General features: G+C 38.2%; 1 protein-coding gene across 1 annotated transcript; it reads left to right on the forward strand.

Moving 5' to 3' along the window:
• Positions 1-12,853: 12,853 nt before the first annotated feature.
• Positions 12,854-19,247, forward strand: UTP23 (UTP23 small subunit processome component). The gene is made up of 3 exons (XM_028533843.2): positions 12,854-13,171; positions 16,996-17,170; positions 18,555-19,247. Exons 1-3 carry the CDS (start codon positions 12,984-12,986, stop codon positions 18,936-18,938), a joined length of 747 nt encoding a protein of 248 aa, XP_028389644.1. The 5' UTR covers positions 12,854-12,983; the 3' UTR covers positions 18,939-19,247.
• The last annotated feature ends 405 nt before the right edge of the window (positions 19,248-19,652 follow it).

Consider the following 19,652-nt stretch of genomic DNA (forward strand, 5'->3'; position numbering starts at 1 on the left):
AGATCAGATGAGTAGACTGAACCTAGCACAGTACATATAACACCATTTTGAAGAACCAAACTATGTTAGTGTCTTCCTCATTACACAGTAAAAGTCTCTGCCTCACACTGGGAGAGAGGCACCGGACCTGCGGTTTCTCAGCGTTAACACTATTGACGTCTTGGCAGTGTGCAGTTCTTTGTTTTGGAGCTATCCTGTGCATTGTGGGATGTTTGGCAGCATTCCTAGCCTCTGCCCACTGGATGCCAGTAGCGCCCATCCCCTACCTGGAACTACCCAAGATATATGTAGACATTGTCAAGTGCCCTCCATTGAGAACTAAGTGATGAGAATATGATATATGTATTTTTGCTGGTGAGGAAGTCACATGCCTATATAGGAAAAACTAATTTAGGAAGAAGAAGGAACTTTCAATTGAGGTGTAAATCCAAGGAAAATAGCAATAGATTATTTCACCCTGTTTCTCAATTAAAATAACCCAAATGTGAATCAGGAAAAAAAATGTTACCTTGACATTCTCACCAAAACCAAGTATTGCTGGTTATTTTTTAATGATAAGTTACTTGGCACCAAATTAATTTCTGTCCCTCTGTATAATCTCTTGCTGACTTTTTCTGTTATGGAGTTCCTTATCCACCCTGTCCTGTTCCCGTCACAGGCAAAGTATACGTATACCTGTACTTTCATCTGAGTTCTCCAGTACGCTTTCTTTACCGAGCAGACATCTTCTACCCAGCTCTTCACCTGGGTTGCCTAGCAAATCGCCATCCCTCACGGGCTTGTAATCGTCTTCACTCGGGTCATTCACAGCTCGATAGGAATCTTCTTCCTGAACCGCTTGGTCCATCTGACTTCGGCCGCGGGCCTCAGATTCATCTCCTTCACCTCCAGAATCGGAGTTTTCCATCCTGATGAACAAGTGGAAAATTACCTGACTTTTACAAAATGGTGTTGATACACAAACTAATACTTCCTGCTTCCCTGTCAGGATACCACTCAGTCGGATCCGCCTCCACTTGTGTTTCTCTAACCTCGCACGCCACTGCAATTCTGCAGCTTCTGGCGAGTCAACTGTAGAGGCCTGCCTTTACCCCAGGCTTCTAGTCATCATTGCCTAGGCAACCATGATTACCCCATTGTTACCAAACTGGGACAGCATTCAGGTTAGGATTCATTTTATTTCAAATCAGCAAATACTGACAAAGGCTTATCGTGTACCAGGCACAGTCCTTCTCCTCCTTTAACCCAAGTGAGCCTATTGTCGGGCTTTCAGAGACTTTTTCAGGCTCTGATACATTCGAGTTATTTGTATGTTAAACTACAGAACCAAAGTGCAGCTAGTTAACATTATATATGACTGCCTTATTCAAAATGTCCTGTCAAAGTCACCCTAGTTAAATGCAACAATTCTCATTTTCAGGTGCCCAGGGACCTCTGTCTTTTCTCCTCATAATTTCATAAATCAGAGACACTCACTAAAAAAGCCCACAATTTTTTATCATTCTCCAGGGCCACAACAGAATCTGTTTAATTGGGTCCTTTCCTTGATATAATAGCTTCATCTTGCATAGTACAATTCTTCAAGCTTCTGTTTAAAAAAGTAAAGAAAATGAATGCATTAATTACAAATTAGGCAGGTTTTTTCTCACCCAGAGAATCTCTTAAGGAATTCTCCTTAAATACATCCTGTTTCATTTTTGTTTTTCTTTCTCATAAGTATTATAAATATTACTTAAGCAGAACTAGCCAGAACATCACAGGCACTTTGGAAACAAGATCCATAGTAGTTATTTTGCCTCACATAATGAGTGCTGACTTGGCTGATTTTATTCCATATGTGTTAGCTCAGCCAGGATGCATTGGTAAAAATGGTGCTCATTTGCAGTCCTATCCAAAAGAGGCCTCTAAGAGTTTCTAGACTCTTTAATATTACCAAGTGCCACTTAACACTTGCTTGGAAATCCTTTATTCAAGTTGTTTATGTAAAGACAAGATTTGGCTGCTAAATTTGAGACATTAGTTCATTTAACTTATTTAATAATTAATTCATCCAACACAAACTGAGTCAGTTACTGCCCAGCCACTAGAGATATATTAACTGTTATAGCAGTCTGTACTCCCAAGTAATTCACACTCCAAGTAATGTAAACATTACACAGAAACTATCATAATACAATATATTATATGTTGTAATAGCTTTATATATGTAGTATTGTGTAAGTGTGAGAACTGTGTGATGATTATTTAATGGGAGTTGGGAAATGTTTCACAGAGACATAACGTTTAAATCTGAATCATCAGTAGATGAGTGGTTAAAAAAGATGATGGAATGCTATGTGGCTGTAAAAAAGAAGGAACTCTTACCCTTTGCAACAGCATAGATGGACCTGGAGAATATTATGCTAAGCAAAATAAGCCAGTCAGAGAAAGAAAAATACCATATGATCTCACTCATATTTGGAATCTAATGAACAAAATAAACCAATGAACAAAGTAAAACCAGAGGCATGAATACATGGAAGAAACTGACAGAGCTCAGAGGGGAGGTGGGTGGGGTGACTGGTAAAGACTAGCCAGAGAACATATGTGCACATGTACATAGCTCAGCAGTGGTGAATGCTGGGTGGGGAGTAGTGTCAGGGGCTGGGTGGATGGAGGCAAGGTGGGGAAAGTGGGGGACAACTGTACTAGAGTCAACAATAAACATTTTTTAAATAAATATACCTGTATCTTTAAATACTATTACAAGTTCCTACAGATGGAAAGTAGCAGTTGGGTATGTGTTGGTAAAGAGAGACACAAAGATGTCTCTCTGTCTTTCTGTCTATGTCAGACAGAAAGAATAGACTTAAAAGACCTTGGCTCATTTAGGCAACCATGGCCACGTTTTGGGATTAGAGTGAAATGTGAAATTAATCCCAGGAGGAATAATTAACAGAGAGTATAAACTGAGTTTTAATTTTTTTTTCCTGTAAGAAATAGGACACTGGTTAAGATATTTTGTTAATTTTTGAGAAAAAGCAGTGGATTTTGTTTTTGCCTGTTTAGCATCTACCTAATATACTTATGATAATAGCACCCTGATTTTCCTGGGGAAAAACCCATTGTCCTGTCTTAGTCCACTAGGTTTAGATTTAACTGAATTCACTGTCAAGGCTAAAGGAAAGGACACGTGATGCAGCCACATCCAATGAACATATCTCAAATTGCTGCCTATGGTATGTTTTAAGCATGGGCATGTGGCCAGACTTAAGAGTTAAATTTGAGACATTAACAGAAATTGCTGAAAATGAGAAATTATTTTCCACTGTGGTTGCTAAGCTTGTAGGATGTAAACCTACAGATGCCTGTGGCTATCTTGTACATGAGAATGAAGAAAATCAACCTAAAGAGAGGAAAATAATGATGGAGAAAGAGCCAAATACATGAGGGAAAAAAATTGAAAAATATGTGAAGATAGTTGTGCTGTAGTATTTTTAGTTCTGTAAACCAGTGTATTTCATTTTGTTAAATGTAAGCTTGCGAAGGATTTCTGTCACTTATCATTGTGAGGATCCTAATAATTGCAACAGGAGAGCGATATGATCAGTCATCTACTCCAATACCAGAAAGTAATTTTTAATAAATTTTGCATGTAAGACTCATTGGCTATGGTCCATTCTATAAAATTAACATGTTTATATATAACAAAAAAGCAAAAATTATAACAGTATTCAATGTGGTTCTAAATATATGTAGATATGTAGAAATTTTAAAACAATTATAGTATTAAAACGAGTTGGTTAAGGGGCATATAGAAGGGTAAGGTTTCTATACTTTGCTCAAACTGGTAAAATGAACTAAACAGTAAACTAATAAGTTACTCAAATCTAATATAATACCTAGAAAAATACCAAAATAAGTTATTCAAATCTAATACAGCACTGAGGAATCCACTATAATAAAGCTTTACTAAGGGTATACTAAAAAATACCCTAGGTAAAGCAATATGAAATTTTAAAGTGTATTCAATAACCACAAAATGCATTAAAAAGAAAACAGAAATAAAAAAGAGGATAGAAAAAAGTAAATAAAATAACAGTCTTAAGCCTTAATATATCAATAATTATATTAATATAAATATTAATATTCTAAATTCTAAATATATCCATTAAAATACAAATATTGGTTGAATGGATAAAAATGACCTAGGCTGTCTAAAAAAACCTCACTTAAACCATAATGACAAAGGTGTAATGAAAGTAAAATGATGGAAAAATATATCATGCCAACGTTAATCAGAAGAAAGGAGGAATGGGCATTAATATGCCCATATCAGATAAAGGAGAATTCAGAGCAAAGAAAATCACCAGAGATAGAAGGAGGCATTTTATAATGATAAAATGGTCAATTACCAAGAAACATCTAACAATTATAAATGTGTATGCCCCAGCAACAAAGTTGAATTTATGTGAAGAAAAATTCATAAAACTCAAAGGACAAATAAACAAAGCCACAATCATAGTTGGAAACATCCATTTCCCTCCCTGGATAGTTGGCAGAACAACTAGAAAGAAAATCAACAAGGATATAAAGGAGCTAAGCAATAACATCAATAATCAGTAGGCTCCAATCAACATTTATAAACCACTTCACCCAACAACAGAATACACATTCCTTTTAAGCACCCATGGAATATATAAATCATATCCTGAGCCATCAACAAACCTCAGATTTCCAGTCACAATGGATTCAAAATATAAGTCAAAACATAAAGGTAACAAGAAAATGTTCAAATACTTGGAAATTAAACAACATACTTGTAATAACCCATGATCAAACAGGAAATCTTTAGGGAAATTTAAAAATGCATGTACAAACACACACTGAACTGAGTGAATATGAAAATATAAAATGTCAACATGTAGGGGACATAGCTACATCAGTGCTGAGAGGAATTTATAGCTAAATGCAAACATTACAGAATGGGAAATGTCTCCAATCAATAACTTAAGCTCCCTCTTAAAGATCCAGAAAAATGAGAGCAAAATAAACCTAAAATAAAAGCAGAATATATTAAATAATCTAAATAATCTAATGAACTAAAATAATAAATTAAAGCAGAATACTGAATGTATTCAATCACCCAAAGAAGGTTGGTCACAACCAGTAAGCTGCACTTCTGCCTCACCATCCCCACAAAAGGCAGTTTGACATTGTGGGTATGCAGTTAATGGATAAAATAAATTTTCCCTGTTTCCCAACAATATATTCTTCATACTCTCTGTCACAGGATCTAAAGTTTGGGTTGTTGTTTTTTTTTAACATACTTCTATATTTGCTGGAAATACTTCAAGTTTAGTTCGAAGCAAAAAGAGAAAGATGGTGCGGGCCTTTCCAAAGCAAGCTGTGGGCCCTGCCCATGGGTGAGTACCGCATGGGGACAGGAAGCAAAGGAGAGCCTGCCATACCCAATGAAAAGAAATGAAATAAATCAACGGTCTGACTAGTTCTGCTTTTGTGGCATAGTAACTCTACCCACTAGGAAAACAGCCCAGCGAGTGTCAGACTGTGGCCATCCCACACTTAGAACCAGCCAGTACTGGAGCTGCTTTTCCTTGCTTGACTAAGACTTACCAAAATCTCTTTTAACACAATAAAATGGAAGAGTCAAGACACCAAAGATGAGCCAAAGGATTTCTTAAAATGTGACTCTATTCCTATTTGGTATTCAGATGAGCCTAAGGATTTTTTTTAAATGTCAATTTATTCCCACTCATTTGCTGTCTGCTTCCAGACCTCTGTGGAAGGCAAGGTTCCTTTGAATATCTGACAGTCTCTCGGAGTGTATAGATAAACACAGAACACTACTGCTCCGAGCTCCCAGCCAGCCTCCACAGCACCAGCTTCACATCTGTTCCAGTCCTGGTGTGAAGGGAAGGGAGGGAAGGCAATCTTGCCTTTCTATTCACTGTCCCTTTGGGTAGTAACCACATTCATGCATATCACCCCTTGGCATGTGATCGAAGGGTGGTTCTACTCTAGTACCCATGAGAAACAAAGGAAGCAAGAAAACACTGTTTTCAATAAAGGTGTCAAGCAAGAGATTCTGGAAGGGATGCATGGCTTTAGCTCTTGTGTGTCGATTATTTTCTAGGAAAGGAGCACAGAGATCGTTTTTTCTCTTGAGAAGGACATATTGTAATGTGATGTTCACTGTATCTTCCAAAACATTAGATTAGTCCCTCTTTCTTTAGGGGTTCAGAAGATTACAGGGTACAGAGGGAAGCAGGAAGTAGAGCCTCCAACACTACTCACTCATGAGGAGATCAGAAACTCCTGCTCCATGGAAATGGGAGGAAATGGTGATAACTTTCCCATCTCCCCCTCCCCAAGAAATATATGGTACCATCCTAAGGAGCCAGGTCTAAGACAAAAAAAATTAAACATAAGCAGGGCCAGAAGAAACAACATATAAATAGGGCAAATGTTCTGGATCCAGTTACTATGCTTTTTAGAAGTCCATAAATATTCATTTGACCAAAGAAAATTATTTGGCTTAAAACACTAAACGCTTTGCTTAATATTTAACTAGGAGAGGAAAAACACGCCTTTGGGAGATAAATGAAAGCAGCTAATTGCCACGGCTACTTGTGCACCCCAGTCTCTTCCAAGGGTTATGGAGGATAAAACAACAGCATGCACAGAACGCCTTACTTTTCTTTAAAACAAGGTATTATACAGGTAATGCTGCCATTTTTAAAGTATATTTTGTTTGCCTAGATTAAACAAATATTCCATTAGTTACTATGCTTCTGGCTATAAGTAACAAAAAAGTGAAAAAGAACAATGTATTGTTCTTTTAACAATAAACAAGATTTAAACAAGATTTTAAACAAGAAGGGAGTGTATTCTATCACACAACTAAATGCCCAGAAGGGCCATACTTCAAATAAAGCAGCACGAAGACTCCAGGTCCACGTCTTCATGATTCTCTGAACGCTGTCTTCTGCAAAGTTTTGGTTCTGTCCACAGACTGACTACCCCACAATCTCAAAATACCTGCCAGTACCAATGGACACAATGCACCCTTTAAAAAAATTTTCTTGTAAGAACAAGAAAACCTCTCCCCCAACCATGGGGGAAAAAGTATTTCTCTTCATTCTAATTGGGATCAACTTAAGTCATATGCCCCCTTCTGTGTACTTATGCAGAATGAGACTGTGTGAGGTTACACTTGGAAGGGCTAAGTGATTTGCTCAGTATTATGAAAGGACAATAGGGAGGGTGAAAAGAGAACCAATAAAAAGAAAAAACATTCACAGATGACATAGCATGTGAATATTTTCTATGTTTGCTAAAATAATAAAAAAATGACATTTGACCTCCTCATCCCAGTATTTTGATTTATGACTTACAACTAATATTAAAACAAAGTGATCTTGCATTGAAAACATTTGCACAGATTATAAGAATGACTTTTATTTTGTATAATATCATGAAATTAATAACCCATAGTGGTGAAATTCAACTATAAATACAAGACTTTGAAATAATATTCTACTGGATTATTAAAAACCTGTTTAAGTTCTCGCCACCAGGAGTTCAGTTTCTGCTTTAAAGTCCTCCTGCTGCTTAGAAATATATACATAACCATGAGTGAAAGGGTTGTCTTCAACATTTTGTTCAATGTAAATAAAGTGTTTTTAGAAAATCCTTTTAATGCCATAATATGACATAATTTCCAATTTTTACACTCCTTTAAGTAATAGCAATAATATTTGCTTACCTAGAGTAATTTTATAAGAATTCATTAATCTTCTAAAATGCTTTGATAGGTCAAAATGAAAGGCCCCCAAACAGTATGACCATCTCCACCAGTTTCAATTATTATTTAATTACATTTCACATGGCAGTTTGTTATGCATCAAACATGTTGCACGCTGCTGCCACTATTTAACTTTTTGCTTCTCTCCACCGGTGGTTGTTGTTACCACTTTAATTAATACCTTTAAACATGTGTAAATCCCAATGGAGAGCACTATTGTTCTCTGTGTGATTTCATTCAAATAAACTATTACAGCAAAAACATTTGCCAGTCTGATTTCACAATCATTTGACAACTGTCACCTGATAACCAATGGTGGGGCACTTCTCATACTGACTGGCTTGGAAATATATTTTTGACAAACAGACATCACTTGAAACTTTTTTTCTAGTTTCTCCTTTGTCGTTTACCCTGTAGTAAGAGCTACAATACCAGCTGGACCAACAGAAAATCTTGCTTGCGTTCTTTAATTGACAATGGGCTGTCACTAATTACACTGATATTTCCTTGATGTTTCTTTTGCCCAAGCAGCTGGGGTTCTTCATATTTAACTAACGTTTCTCAACAGGAGATACATCACACTGACATACGCAGACCAAATCAGGTTGTTTATACTTTCAAAAGAAACAAATGTCAAGATAGCTTCTAGAGTATATAAAATGGATTTAGTTTATTTTACTTTAAGAAAGTATTCTACCTTTTACAGAAAACTTGGAAACTTAGGGTTTTGAACCTGTTCAAAAAAAGGGCAATTGTATTGGCAAACACTCACCAACTTCAAAGTTTCATCGAAGACATCTGTCAGTATAAAATTCTCTAATTCTGGCAAGTAGTGTTAGCTTTATCTATCAGGATTGGGTTTGGCTGCATATAAAAGAAATGTAATGTGTCAATGTAGGTTTATCCTTAGTAAAAAAAAAATCACTATTCTGGTGTATGATGTTGACAATGGGGGAGGCCATGCATATGTGGACGCTATGCATAAATGGGAATCTCTGTGTCTTCCTCTCAATTTTGTTGTAAACCTAATACGGCTCTTTTAAACAAAAAGCCTCAGAAATGAATAGGAACTTAAAATTATATATTTAAAACCAAAGTAGAAATTTATTTTTTGTCTCATGTAAAACAAGTCCAGAGGTAGAACATCTGAATTTGGATTTGTTTCATAGTAACAAACGACCCAGACTCCTTTGATCTGTTTTGCCATCTTAGCCTATGGTCTCCAATCTCAAGACTACCCCACGGTATAAAATAGGCTGCTGTGTTCCATTCATCACATCCAAATTCCAGGGAGTAGAAAGGAAGGAGGGAGAAAAAAAATCAGAAGTGCCCAAGACGATCACGCTAAGTCAGCCTCCTTTAAGCAGCCTTTCCAGAAGTCCCTTGTAACACTTATACCTTCATAACCGTGGCTAGTACTTCATCATATGACTATACTTAATGGCACAGAACGCCAGGGAATAGATTCTCTTTTCCTGGGCACATTACTGTCCAGAATAAAATCAGGATTCTGTTACTAAGCAAAAGAGAAGAGATATGGGGTAGCAATTCACAGTCTGTACCACATTTTTGCTGTGGTGCTATTATGATAAATTTCATGCAGCCATTAAAAATAATGAATGAGAGCTATGCTAATTGACTTGGGGTGTTGGGCTGGGAAGGATTTCCCCAAGAATTATTGGGTGAAAAAAGCAAAATGCATAAAAGTGATAAAATATGGTTCTATTTTTTAATAACACAGAATGACAAAAATCTCTACATATAAATGCAAATATATATGCAAATGATAAGTAGTTGACTCTTGAACAACACAGGTTTGAACTGTGTGGATACACACATATGTGGATTTTTTTCCCAATAAATACATAGTCAGCCCTCTGTATCCTCAGGTTTCAAATTCCCAAATTCAACCAACTGTGAATCAAAACCAGTGCTTTCCATCTGCATTTGGAAATCCATGGAAGTGGGGGGCCAACTCTTATACGTCGTTTTATATAAAGGACTTGAGCATCTGTGGATTTTGGTATCTGGAGATGGGGAGTCCCCTGCAGATACCGATGGACAAGCATAGTTAAGCTTTGGGGTGTGAGAGGTTATACCCAGATATTTGACTGTGTGGGAGTCGACACCCTTAACACTCAGGTATTCAAGGGTCAACTGTGTAAATAAATGAGTAAGGAAGGATTTCAGGATACATAGTTGGTTGTCAACTGTCATTACTGGGCAAAGGGAGAGGAGATGAATATCTTTTTGTTGTTCCCTTGTTTCACTTGTTAAATAGGCATGTGTTATTTTTGTAATTTGAAAACACAAAAGTTTTTTTTTTTAATGTAGCAGTTTCCAGATCAAACCTTCAAAACACCTTACATTACATATAAAAATTAACAGTGAGTCCATGATGGAGTTTATCCTAAGGGATCTTAGTAAAGAACTTAATAGGCCCTCAATACAAACCAGTTTACCTAAGTTGTTTTAAATGATTTATTTACAGAAATTATTTATTTAGAGAGTATGTTAGCTAGATAAGATTAGGAAGAATATTGTACCTTTTTGAGCTAATGGATATTAACAAATGATTATAAATATTTAAATATAACGTAAGGCAGAATACTATCACTATATATCTTTGCTGAATTACATGGTATTTAGCATTTATGAAATTAAACACATAACCTTTAGGAATTAAATTAAATATTTGCTTATTTAATGACATTTAGGCCATGAAACTGTCATGAAAAAGTCTTGTTTGGAAATTATTCACACCTTAAAAGAAAAAATCATTCTCATATGTCAACTTGGCTTCATCAAAATTTCGTAAAGAAAAGCCTCCTAAATCATGTACAACAACATCATATTATGTTCTATTTGACCCAGACATAAAAGAGAATATGAAGAATATGAAAAAATGAAGACAAATACATTAATCCCCTGCCTACCTAAGCATCTGGTTGGCATGAAAAGTGTCCATTGTAGTGACCCGAGGCAAAGGCTCGCAGTGGTCAGTGCTGAGACATTATTGATCCTGCACTGTGAGGCCAAAACATGTATCAATGACTATTGAGTTTTTTAATAATAATAATATTATAATAATTTCAAAGTAAAATCTCAGATTTCAACTTACAAGTAAGGTCACTTGGCATCAGGCCAGACTGCTCAGCGGTCCACTCAATAAAATGTTGCACTGGATCAACAGTGAGGCTTTGCAGCAAATAGTTCTTCAGAAACACTAAGATACACAATAACAACTTGGGGAGATTGTAACAAACGTCACTCCCTCTCTAAATAGTATCCCTCTCCCTCAGCACACATTCTGAGTCAGAAATGGCCATTTTAAACAAGCACACCAAGATCTTTCTCTGCCTGTCGTCACAGGATCCTGTTTTGAGAAACAGGGCTAGCATGGAAAACTCTGTTTTAAACTTGATCTTCACGATTATAAAGTGTCTTCATGTTTGCAAAATAAGGGTCAGGCATGCACACGGCACTGTCATAAACAAGGAGCTTGAAAAATTGTGCCGTAGTTTAAGTAAATTTTTTAAAAACTAGAGTACGACTCAAATTCTTAGTCCTGGACCACATTTTTCTTATTAGTGAAATGTGGCCAACTTGATGGAGCTAGTGGATAAACCTGTGAGCCTGTTTTTATAAATGTTTTAATTGTTTTGCAAGGCTAGAGTGGTGAATTTCCCTTCCTGTGGTGGGTGTGTTGTCAGAGTGGGGGGGTTGGCAAACATGGATCAAGTGAGGATTCAAATTGGAAAATACTGAGTAATTATTATACTCAAGAACCATGAGCCCAATCCTACAATAAATGTATGGCTTTCAATTCCTAACTTTATCTTCTGTTAAATGAAAGCAATCATCTAAGTGATGTTGTGCTGGGAATCAGCACATTCTAGAACATCTTAGTTCCAACTTCATAAATCTGTATCTTCCAATAAAACCCCCAAGTGCAAATAGTACATCTCGGTCACTTTGTAAATCATTTTTCTGTGTTGGTTCCTTCTCTCAATCTTTAGCCAAAACTAGATCTGGGACAGAGTCCAGGCCAGGACAAAACTGCAAAATTCCATATTTCCCATTCTTCAGTTATTTTGCCTTGAATTGAAGTGGATACTGGGCAATTAGCCACCGGGGAACTCAAATTTTTCTGATTCCCCCTCTGCATTAATCAAGTGGACCAAATAATTTCTAAACTTTTCAGTCAGTTTTGTACCTTCGTGTTACTAACCCAGTATGTAGTCTTCTCGCCTCAGAACTATAGACGTAAAAACGGTTCTTAAAACCATCTAGTCCTGCCAAACCTATTTGACAATTTGGAAGCTGAATCCAGCTTTCTGGAGGAATTGTTCAAAGCCAAGTGGCCTGGGCTAGCGGCAGAACTAGGACAAGGATTCTGACTCAAAAAAACGAAGCTCTTGAGAGGTCCCCCCAAAGTGCCCCCGCGGGAGTGATTCAGGATGGTCTCAAGGAGGGGAGGAGAGGCAGAGCAGGACTCCGCCCCGGCCTTTGGCTCCTCGATGGAAGGCAGTTTCTGTGGGAGGCGGTCAGCCAGAACATTTGAACTTAAGGCGGGCGACTCAGATTCAGAGCAGAACCACGTGCTCTTTGTAAAGATACTTAATATTTAGCCTCTGTATAGGAAGGTAACCAGTACAAACCTGTGCAGTCACAGCTGTCCAATATACTTGGGTCCCCTTCCTTCCCTCACTTGGGAATGAAAATCATTACAGGGACTAACACGGGGCAAATTACCTAGAAGAGTGCCTGTAACGAGTTAAGGCTTAATATTATCACTGACTAATATTACACGGCCCACTTTTAAAAGGCTGACTGCTCGCGCGCTAGCGAAAGCGCTAAACGCAGTCTAAAGGTTCTTTAATGTAGCTCGTAACTGCGCACGTACGCCCCGTGAGAGCTCGCACACCCCGCGATTTTCCGGCCTAGGCGCAAGCCCCGCCCCCCAGGGCACGCCCCTTAAAGCGCACGCACTGTAGCGAGGCGCGCGCTCGTCTGGGTGTGAGGTAAACAGAGGGCAGGCCCGGGAGGTGGCGCGTTTGCTTCCGGGGCCAAAGGAGTTTCATTTCCGGGAGGAGCCGGCAACGCTAATAGCTGGCGCTGGAGGAAGTGTTTTCGGCCCTTCGTGGTCCCGGGCCTCGGTCCGGGGAAGCTAGGCATGAAGATCACGAGGCAGAAACATGCGAAGAAGCACCTTGGCTTCTTCCGCAACAATTTCGGAGTTCGCGAGCCGTACCAGATCCTGCTAGACGGTACCTTCTGCCAGGCGGCGCTGCGGGGCCGCATCCAGCTGCGGGAGCAGCTGCCCCGCTACCTTATGGGGGAGACGCAGCTGTGCACCACCAGGTGGGCCTGCCCGGCGGGGGTGGTGGCGCGGGGAATCAGTGTGTGTCGTAGAGGAGAGGCCACCGCTTGCCCGCCTCCCCGGTGAGCCCACGAGGTGCGAGGCGCCCCGCCCACGAGGAGTTGACAGTGGTGGTTCTAAGGAGGGCAAGGGAGTAATATGCACAGTGCAGGTGGAAAGTACAATACAGTGCCATGAAATAGCCACGTGTCGTTAGCCTTTCTGTTAAGACCATGTGCTTTGCAGTCCGACCTGACTTTGAGGCTTTGTCTCAGTCGTACTAGCTCTGTTATCTCGGGCAAGTTTTTTCAACGTTCTGAGCTTTGGATTTGTCATCTGTCAAAAGAGAGGCCATAACTGCTTGTAAGTATCAAGCCGAAGTATCAAGCGAGGAAGTACTGTGAATGTGGAGCATTTGTTGGCATCTGAAACCCATCCCTTTTAAATGGTGGTTGTTATTTGCATGGGTTTTCCTAATTTACGTTTAAAACTAATTCACAACTGCGCTGTGAGTTAACATCTTCCATTCCCAAAAAGATGAGTCGGGACTGGAGATTATGCCTTTGCCCAAGGCTATTCGTATAATATTCATCTGTCTTGTTTAATTCAGCAACCACATGCCAAGCACTGCTGTAGCCACTGAGGGTAGCTTGGTGAACAGGACTAACTCCCAGTCCTGGTGCCCAAGAAAGTGCTTGTGTCAGCCTTCAGTCAGTGTGCTTTGTGCCTGGGGCTAGTGTCCACATGTCCCCTTGGGAGGGGAGGGAGAGAGGTGAGGATCGTGAGGGTTTCATGGAGGAGGTAACATTTGAGTCCCGCTACAGGTAAGTTCTGAGGGGAAAGACTATTTTGAGTGACAGAAAAGTTGTAAGTGACATTCCTTGTGAGGAGCTTTTGAACAAAGGAACGGAGTTGTGAAGTGCCTGGGCAAGAGATTAGGGCCCAGAGTATCGTTGGGAATGAAGCAGGAGAAAAGGTAAATTGAGGCTAGATCATGAAGAACTGTTACGTTAAAATTTAGTAGATTTCTTTTTTATTGTAGAATATTATTTTTATAATATTTACTTGAAGAAAAGATAGTTAAGATGACCCATAATGCCACACCAGCGAGGAGCCATTGTTAACATGCACTGTGTCGCACGTGCAATTCTTTATGGGTACACACGAAACATGAGAATGTGCTGCCACCTGCACTCGTCGTCGCTGGCCCGCTCTTCCCACAGAACACAGCTCCTGCACAGCTCCCCATATGCACAACGCCTCGAGCAGCGCCCTACTCGGGTGACAGATGCCCCCAAATGTCCCATCCCCTTAGTGTTCAGGACTCCCAGCCAAGGCCTTGGATAGCCTGTGTCCCAAGCTAGTTGCTTCTGGCTGTAAGCAGCTTGTCCGTTTATCCCCGTGCACCTTAGAAGTGCAAAGATTTTTAATACAGTGCTGTAATATAAACAAAGTTGAGAAGTACTGCAGGAAGTGATATTCTACAGCATTTTTTCCCTGAAGAATTCATTTTAACTTATGGCATATTTCATACCTACACAAAAGTAGAGTATTATAATGGAATGTCTATGTCCCAGCTTTAGAGTTATCAACATGGACAACCTCATTTCATGCATCCCTCCCATCTTTATTGATGGTTTATTTTAAATCATATTCTGCCAATTCTTGGTGTGTTTCACTAAGAGACAAAGAAGGCTTTTTAAAGTCAGAGTTCAAACAAGGTACATAAGTTAACACTTGTTTCTATGTCTCTTAAGCCAGTTTTTTTATCTGTAACAGTTTTCTCTCCCGTTTGAAATTTGCTATTTCTGTTTTTTAAGAAATCAGATCACGTTTTTCTCTGTAGAATTTATTTGCTGCCACTTATAGTTAGATCCCAAAGGTTTACTCATATTCCGGTTTTAAGAAATTTGGAGTTATCATAATTTGAGGAAGTAGAGCGGCAGAATGTTACCAGACATAACTATCTTTTAGAGAAAAATAACTGCAACAGTGTGAAGGGTGTGTTGGAGAAGCAAGAGTGAAGATAGGCAGGCCTCTTCTGTGGTGGTCCAGTCCCGAAATAACGTGATCCTGAACCTGGGACAGGAAAGGCGGAAACCCAGGGGTTTCCACGAGGAGACATTACTGAGACAGACACCAGCGGCTAAGTTAGGGCTAACAGCTGGTGGGGTAGGGGTCTGGGTGAGGAATAAAAGGTCATTTAGGATTTCTGATTTCTACCCAGGGTGTCTGGGAAGGCAAGAGTTCAAAGAGCAATCCCTGGGGAGAAGGAGTTTGGTTTTAGGCTTGGCAAATGAAAAACTTGGTGGCAGGACGTCGTCCATAGGAATTACGAAATAGATAATTTGGTCCTGGAACTCAGAATAGAGGTAGAAACTGATGACTGTAAAAAGCAAAATCTTTAAAAACAAAACAAAACAAACTAATGGGGTGATAAGAGAGCCTGGTGAGGGCTGGCTAGGTTTGAAGAAGTCTTTGACTCCGTTAATTCTCATTCTCTCTCTCTCTCTCTCTCTCAATGGAAGAAGGGCTAGAAACATATTAAAATAGTAATATGTGACTGCTCCACAAGAGGTGCAGACTGGGGATGAGAAAGGATCTAGAAATTAATACAGTTTAATATCACTGTCATTCTGATATGAATCGTTTACAGGTGAAACTGGGAAAAACACTGACTTATATTAATATGAAAATACAGAGTGAAAGGAAGTAGTGGTTATTTTGCAACAACCCGATGACTTGAGAATTTTTACTTTTCTGAGCTGAATATATTTTGAAGGTGGACCAGTTGGTACTTGAAGTACAAGCTCATAGCACTGTGGTTGGGGCAAGGCTTCTCTTGTCGAACTGTTGGGTCGGCCAAAAAGTTTGTTGAGTTTTTTTCCATAAAAGACACATTTTTCATTTGCACCAATAATTTTGTTGATTTGAATATTTTGAGTATGTCAGCTGCCTCCCACTATTGGCTTCTAGTGGGTAGAGGCCAGGGTTGCTGCTAAACATCTTCCAGGGCATAAGACAGCCCCACAGCAAAGAATTATTTGGCTAAAGTGTCAGTAATACCAAGGAACCACGAATGACTTTTGACACATTTGATCAGTCATAGCACCTTCTCCATACACTGCACAAGTCTTTAAGTGTCAGTTGCATTTTTACCATTCTTGAAATAATAAATAAAGCATAATAATGCTAAAAATGTTGCATACCTTCTTCCATCTTCATTATTTAAATGGCTGTACAAAAATTTACCAATTTTGATAAGTTTTTCTTTAAATGCATGCTGATATGACAGCTGTCACAATACAATCTAACAAAATTGTTTTGAACAAAGTTAAAGACAACTAAGCACTCGCAGAGCCATTGTACAGAAAAAACATAAAGGACTTTTTGGCCAACCCAGTATTTGGATTCACATTTCAGCTTTATAATTTATTAATTTAAATGTGGGCATATTACTTGAAATCTCAGAATGAGGTGCTCTAAAATAAGCATAATTTTAAAGTAAGCTGCCTAACTTTGTAGGTCTGCTTTGAGATTAAGCAAGAATTCACATAGAGATCAATTAGCATGCTGCCTGGCACATAACATAAGCATTCAGTAAATTTTAATTTTTTTTTCACTATTCTTTCTACTGGGTGTATGAATTTTCCAGGTCTTTTAAGAATGAGTGGCTACCATATGATTTCTGGCTACCAAAGTCAGATTATATTGGTATAGTTTTAGTTTTTAAAACTATGAGTATTATTTTTGTACTCGCTTTATGTGAATCACTGATATGTCTCTGTTATAATTGTGAACTGCTAATTACATTTTCTTTTTTCAGGTGTGTGTTAAAAGAGTTAGAAACATTGGGAAAGGACTTATATGGGGCAAAACTGATCGCACAAAAATGCCAGGTTCGAAACTGTTCCCATTTCAAGAATGCAGTGAGTGGATCAGAATGTCTGCTTTCCATGGTTGAAGATGGAAATCCGCATCATTATTTTGTGGCATCACAGGTGATACTACTTTTAAAACCAGAGCCAATTTTAATCATTTCTAGTTATACTTCATATGGAGCTATTTATAATCAGAAGAAATAAGTGGAGGTGGTTTGTTAAAGTGTTTCAACTTTATTAAGTTAATTTGCAATCAATAAAAGCAGTTGTCATTAGATAATTTGAGAACCTTAAGCCCATTGATTTTCTTCTTAATTACTGGTTTCCTTTTTTAAAATAAAAAAAAAATATTGACATAGAGATGTGATGATATGTTTTGGGGTTCTTGAAGGGAAAATAAGTTGAGCAAAGATTTTGCACTCTATTTTCATAAGTGTTTTTTCCTGTTTCTGCATTTCACTACTATTTCTCAAAAAGTCATGTTTCATATTATTTGAGACTGTACCACCAACATCGAACTTTTTCAGGCTTTTCAAAAGACCATAGAGGCAGGGGAAGAGAGATTCCCGGGGCTGATATTAATGAAGGGGTTCACTTTCATACAGATTTGCTTAAATATGCTTTCAGAACTATAAAATTCCATAATTAGAAGCAAAGCTGAATCTAAAATCTGAGTCCATTCATTCCTACTTTATTTCTATTACCTCGGCCTGTGTGAGCATCTTGACCCTCTCTGGAGCAGCTTGGAGTAGAGGCACCATGTTCACCTTTGCATTGGTTTGTAATTCGTGGTCCCAGAACAGTGATTTTCAACCAGTGCAATAGCTGACTGTTTGGTCAGGGGCACTGATCTCTTTTTCCCTTAGATTGTGAATTAAAAAAATGTAGCACAAACAACAATGGCCATCCAGTGTGAATACCCTGTCTTGAACCATAAATAATACATAGGTTATATAATAGAGTTGCATGTTATCGGTCATATCACATAAGAAAGTTGCATCTGATTGGTTAATTCTTGCTACCAAAAATCCTTATGTACTAGTATGGGCATATGATTTATTTACTAGTCACTTTGGAGCAAAAACGGTAGAAATTACTAGGAAGAGTAAGTCAATCAAAATTATACCTATTTTTTTTGGTTGGATCAGCAGAAACTATATTTTTGGTGTACCACAGCATTTTAGTGACTAGTTTAGTGTGCCATGAGATGAAAAAGGCTGAACATCGCTATCCTAGAATATTGATAAATCCAGTTCACATTGTTACCACTTAACTATTTGTGCTCAATCCTTAACGTTTCTCTTCCTTTATTTATTATATCTCTTCCTTTATTTATTATAAAATATATTTTACTCCCACTGGTGAGGCACACTAATTTGAAAAGTAACACCTGTGATCTCTTCTGTTTTTAATACAACTCTCTTGATGTTCTCAGAAAACTATCTAAAGCACTTCATTTAATTGACATACTTGAACTAAATAATTTTATTTTTCTTTTTAACAGGATCAGAATTTGTCTATGAAAGTAAAGAAAAGGCCCGGAGTTCCTCTTATGTTTGTTATTCAGAACACTATAGTCCTGGACAAACCTTCACCCAAAACAATTGGCTTTGTCAAAGCAGTCGAGGCAGGCCAGCTTGTCTCAGTTCACGAGAAGCAGAGTATCAAGCAACTCAAGGAAGAACAGGGTTTAGTGACAAACCCTGAGCAGAGAAGAAGAAAAAAGCGTAAAAAAGTAAGTGGCCCCAATCCTCTTAGCTGTTTGAAGAAAAAGAAAAAAGCACAAGATTCAAAACCATCTGCCTCTGAAAAGAAAAGAAAAAGAAAAAGAATCAGGAACAGATCGACCTCCAAAGTACTTTCTGAAAAGGAGAATGCAGAAGGATAAGGAATCCTTTGGATACTTTGAAAGACACTCAAACGTGGAAAAGTAAATTTCTTTTTAAAACTGGAAGTACTTAGGATAAAAAAAACCCTATTTTTGTAAATGGATATTGACCCATTGTCTTTGCCTAAAATTATTTATAAATAAAAAACAAAACAGTTAATGGGTTTAGGAGATTGTTTTTTGGAGATTGAGCGTTGATGTCAAACTATTGTCTCTCTCTGTCTCATCATCACCCCTCACCCACCAGGCAACATTGTATGGAAATAGTTTAAACAATCAAATAGTGTCAGAAGGCTTGTGGCAAAAAAAGAAAGTAGCTGTCCCTCTTTCACATTCACAGAGGAAACTTCCTCTTTCAACTCACGTGGAGTTACATAGTTTATATTTCCAAATGATGCGAATATGCTGCGCCCTTTTGATCCATTCGTTCCTGACTTTTCATGACTTTCCACCAGAAAGAATGGGACTTTTGCTTATGTTGCTCAGCCATGTTTCCAATCCAGTGATACATCCTAAATTCAGTATTTTTATTATGACTATAAACCTTAAAATCCGCTGAACCAAGTAGCATGCTGTGATTGCATTTCTTACACTATTTTTTTGTTATTCCAGATGTTCATAATGTCCTAATTTAGCATCTGACTTGATCTTACCACATATTTTAAAAGTTCTGTAAAGGACTTCAGAGGTACAGTTTTCCTTATCATAGATTTA

This window comes from Phyllostomus discolor, chromosome 7 (genome assembly GCF_004126475.2).
Source record: "Phyllostomus discolor isolate MPI-MPIP mPhyDis1 chromosome 7, mPhyDis1.pri.v3, whole genome shotgun sequence".
In the NCBI taxonomy this organism is placed as follows: domain Eukaryota; kingdom Metazoa; phylum Chordata; class Mammalia; order Chiroptera; family Phyllostomidae; genus Phyllostomus; species Phyllostomus discolor.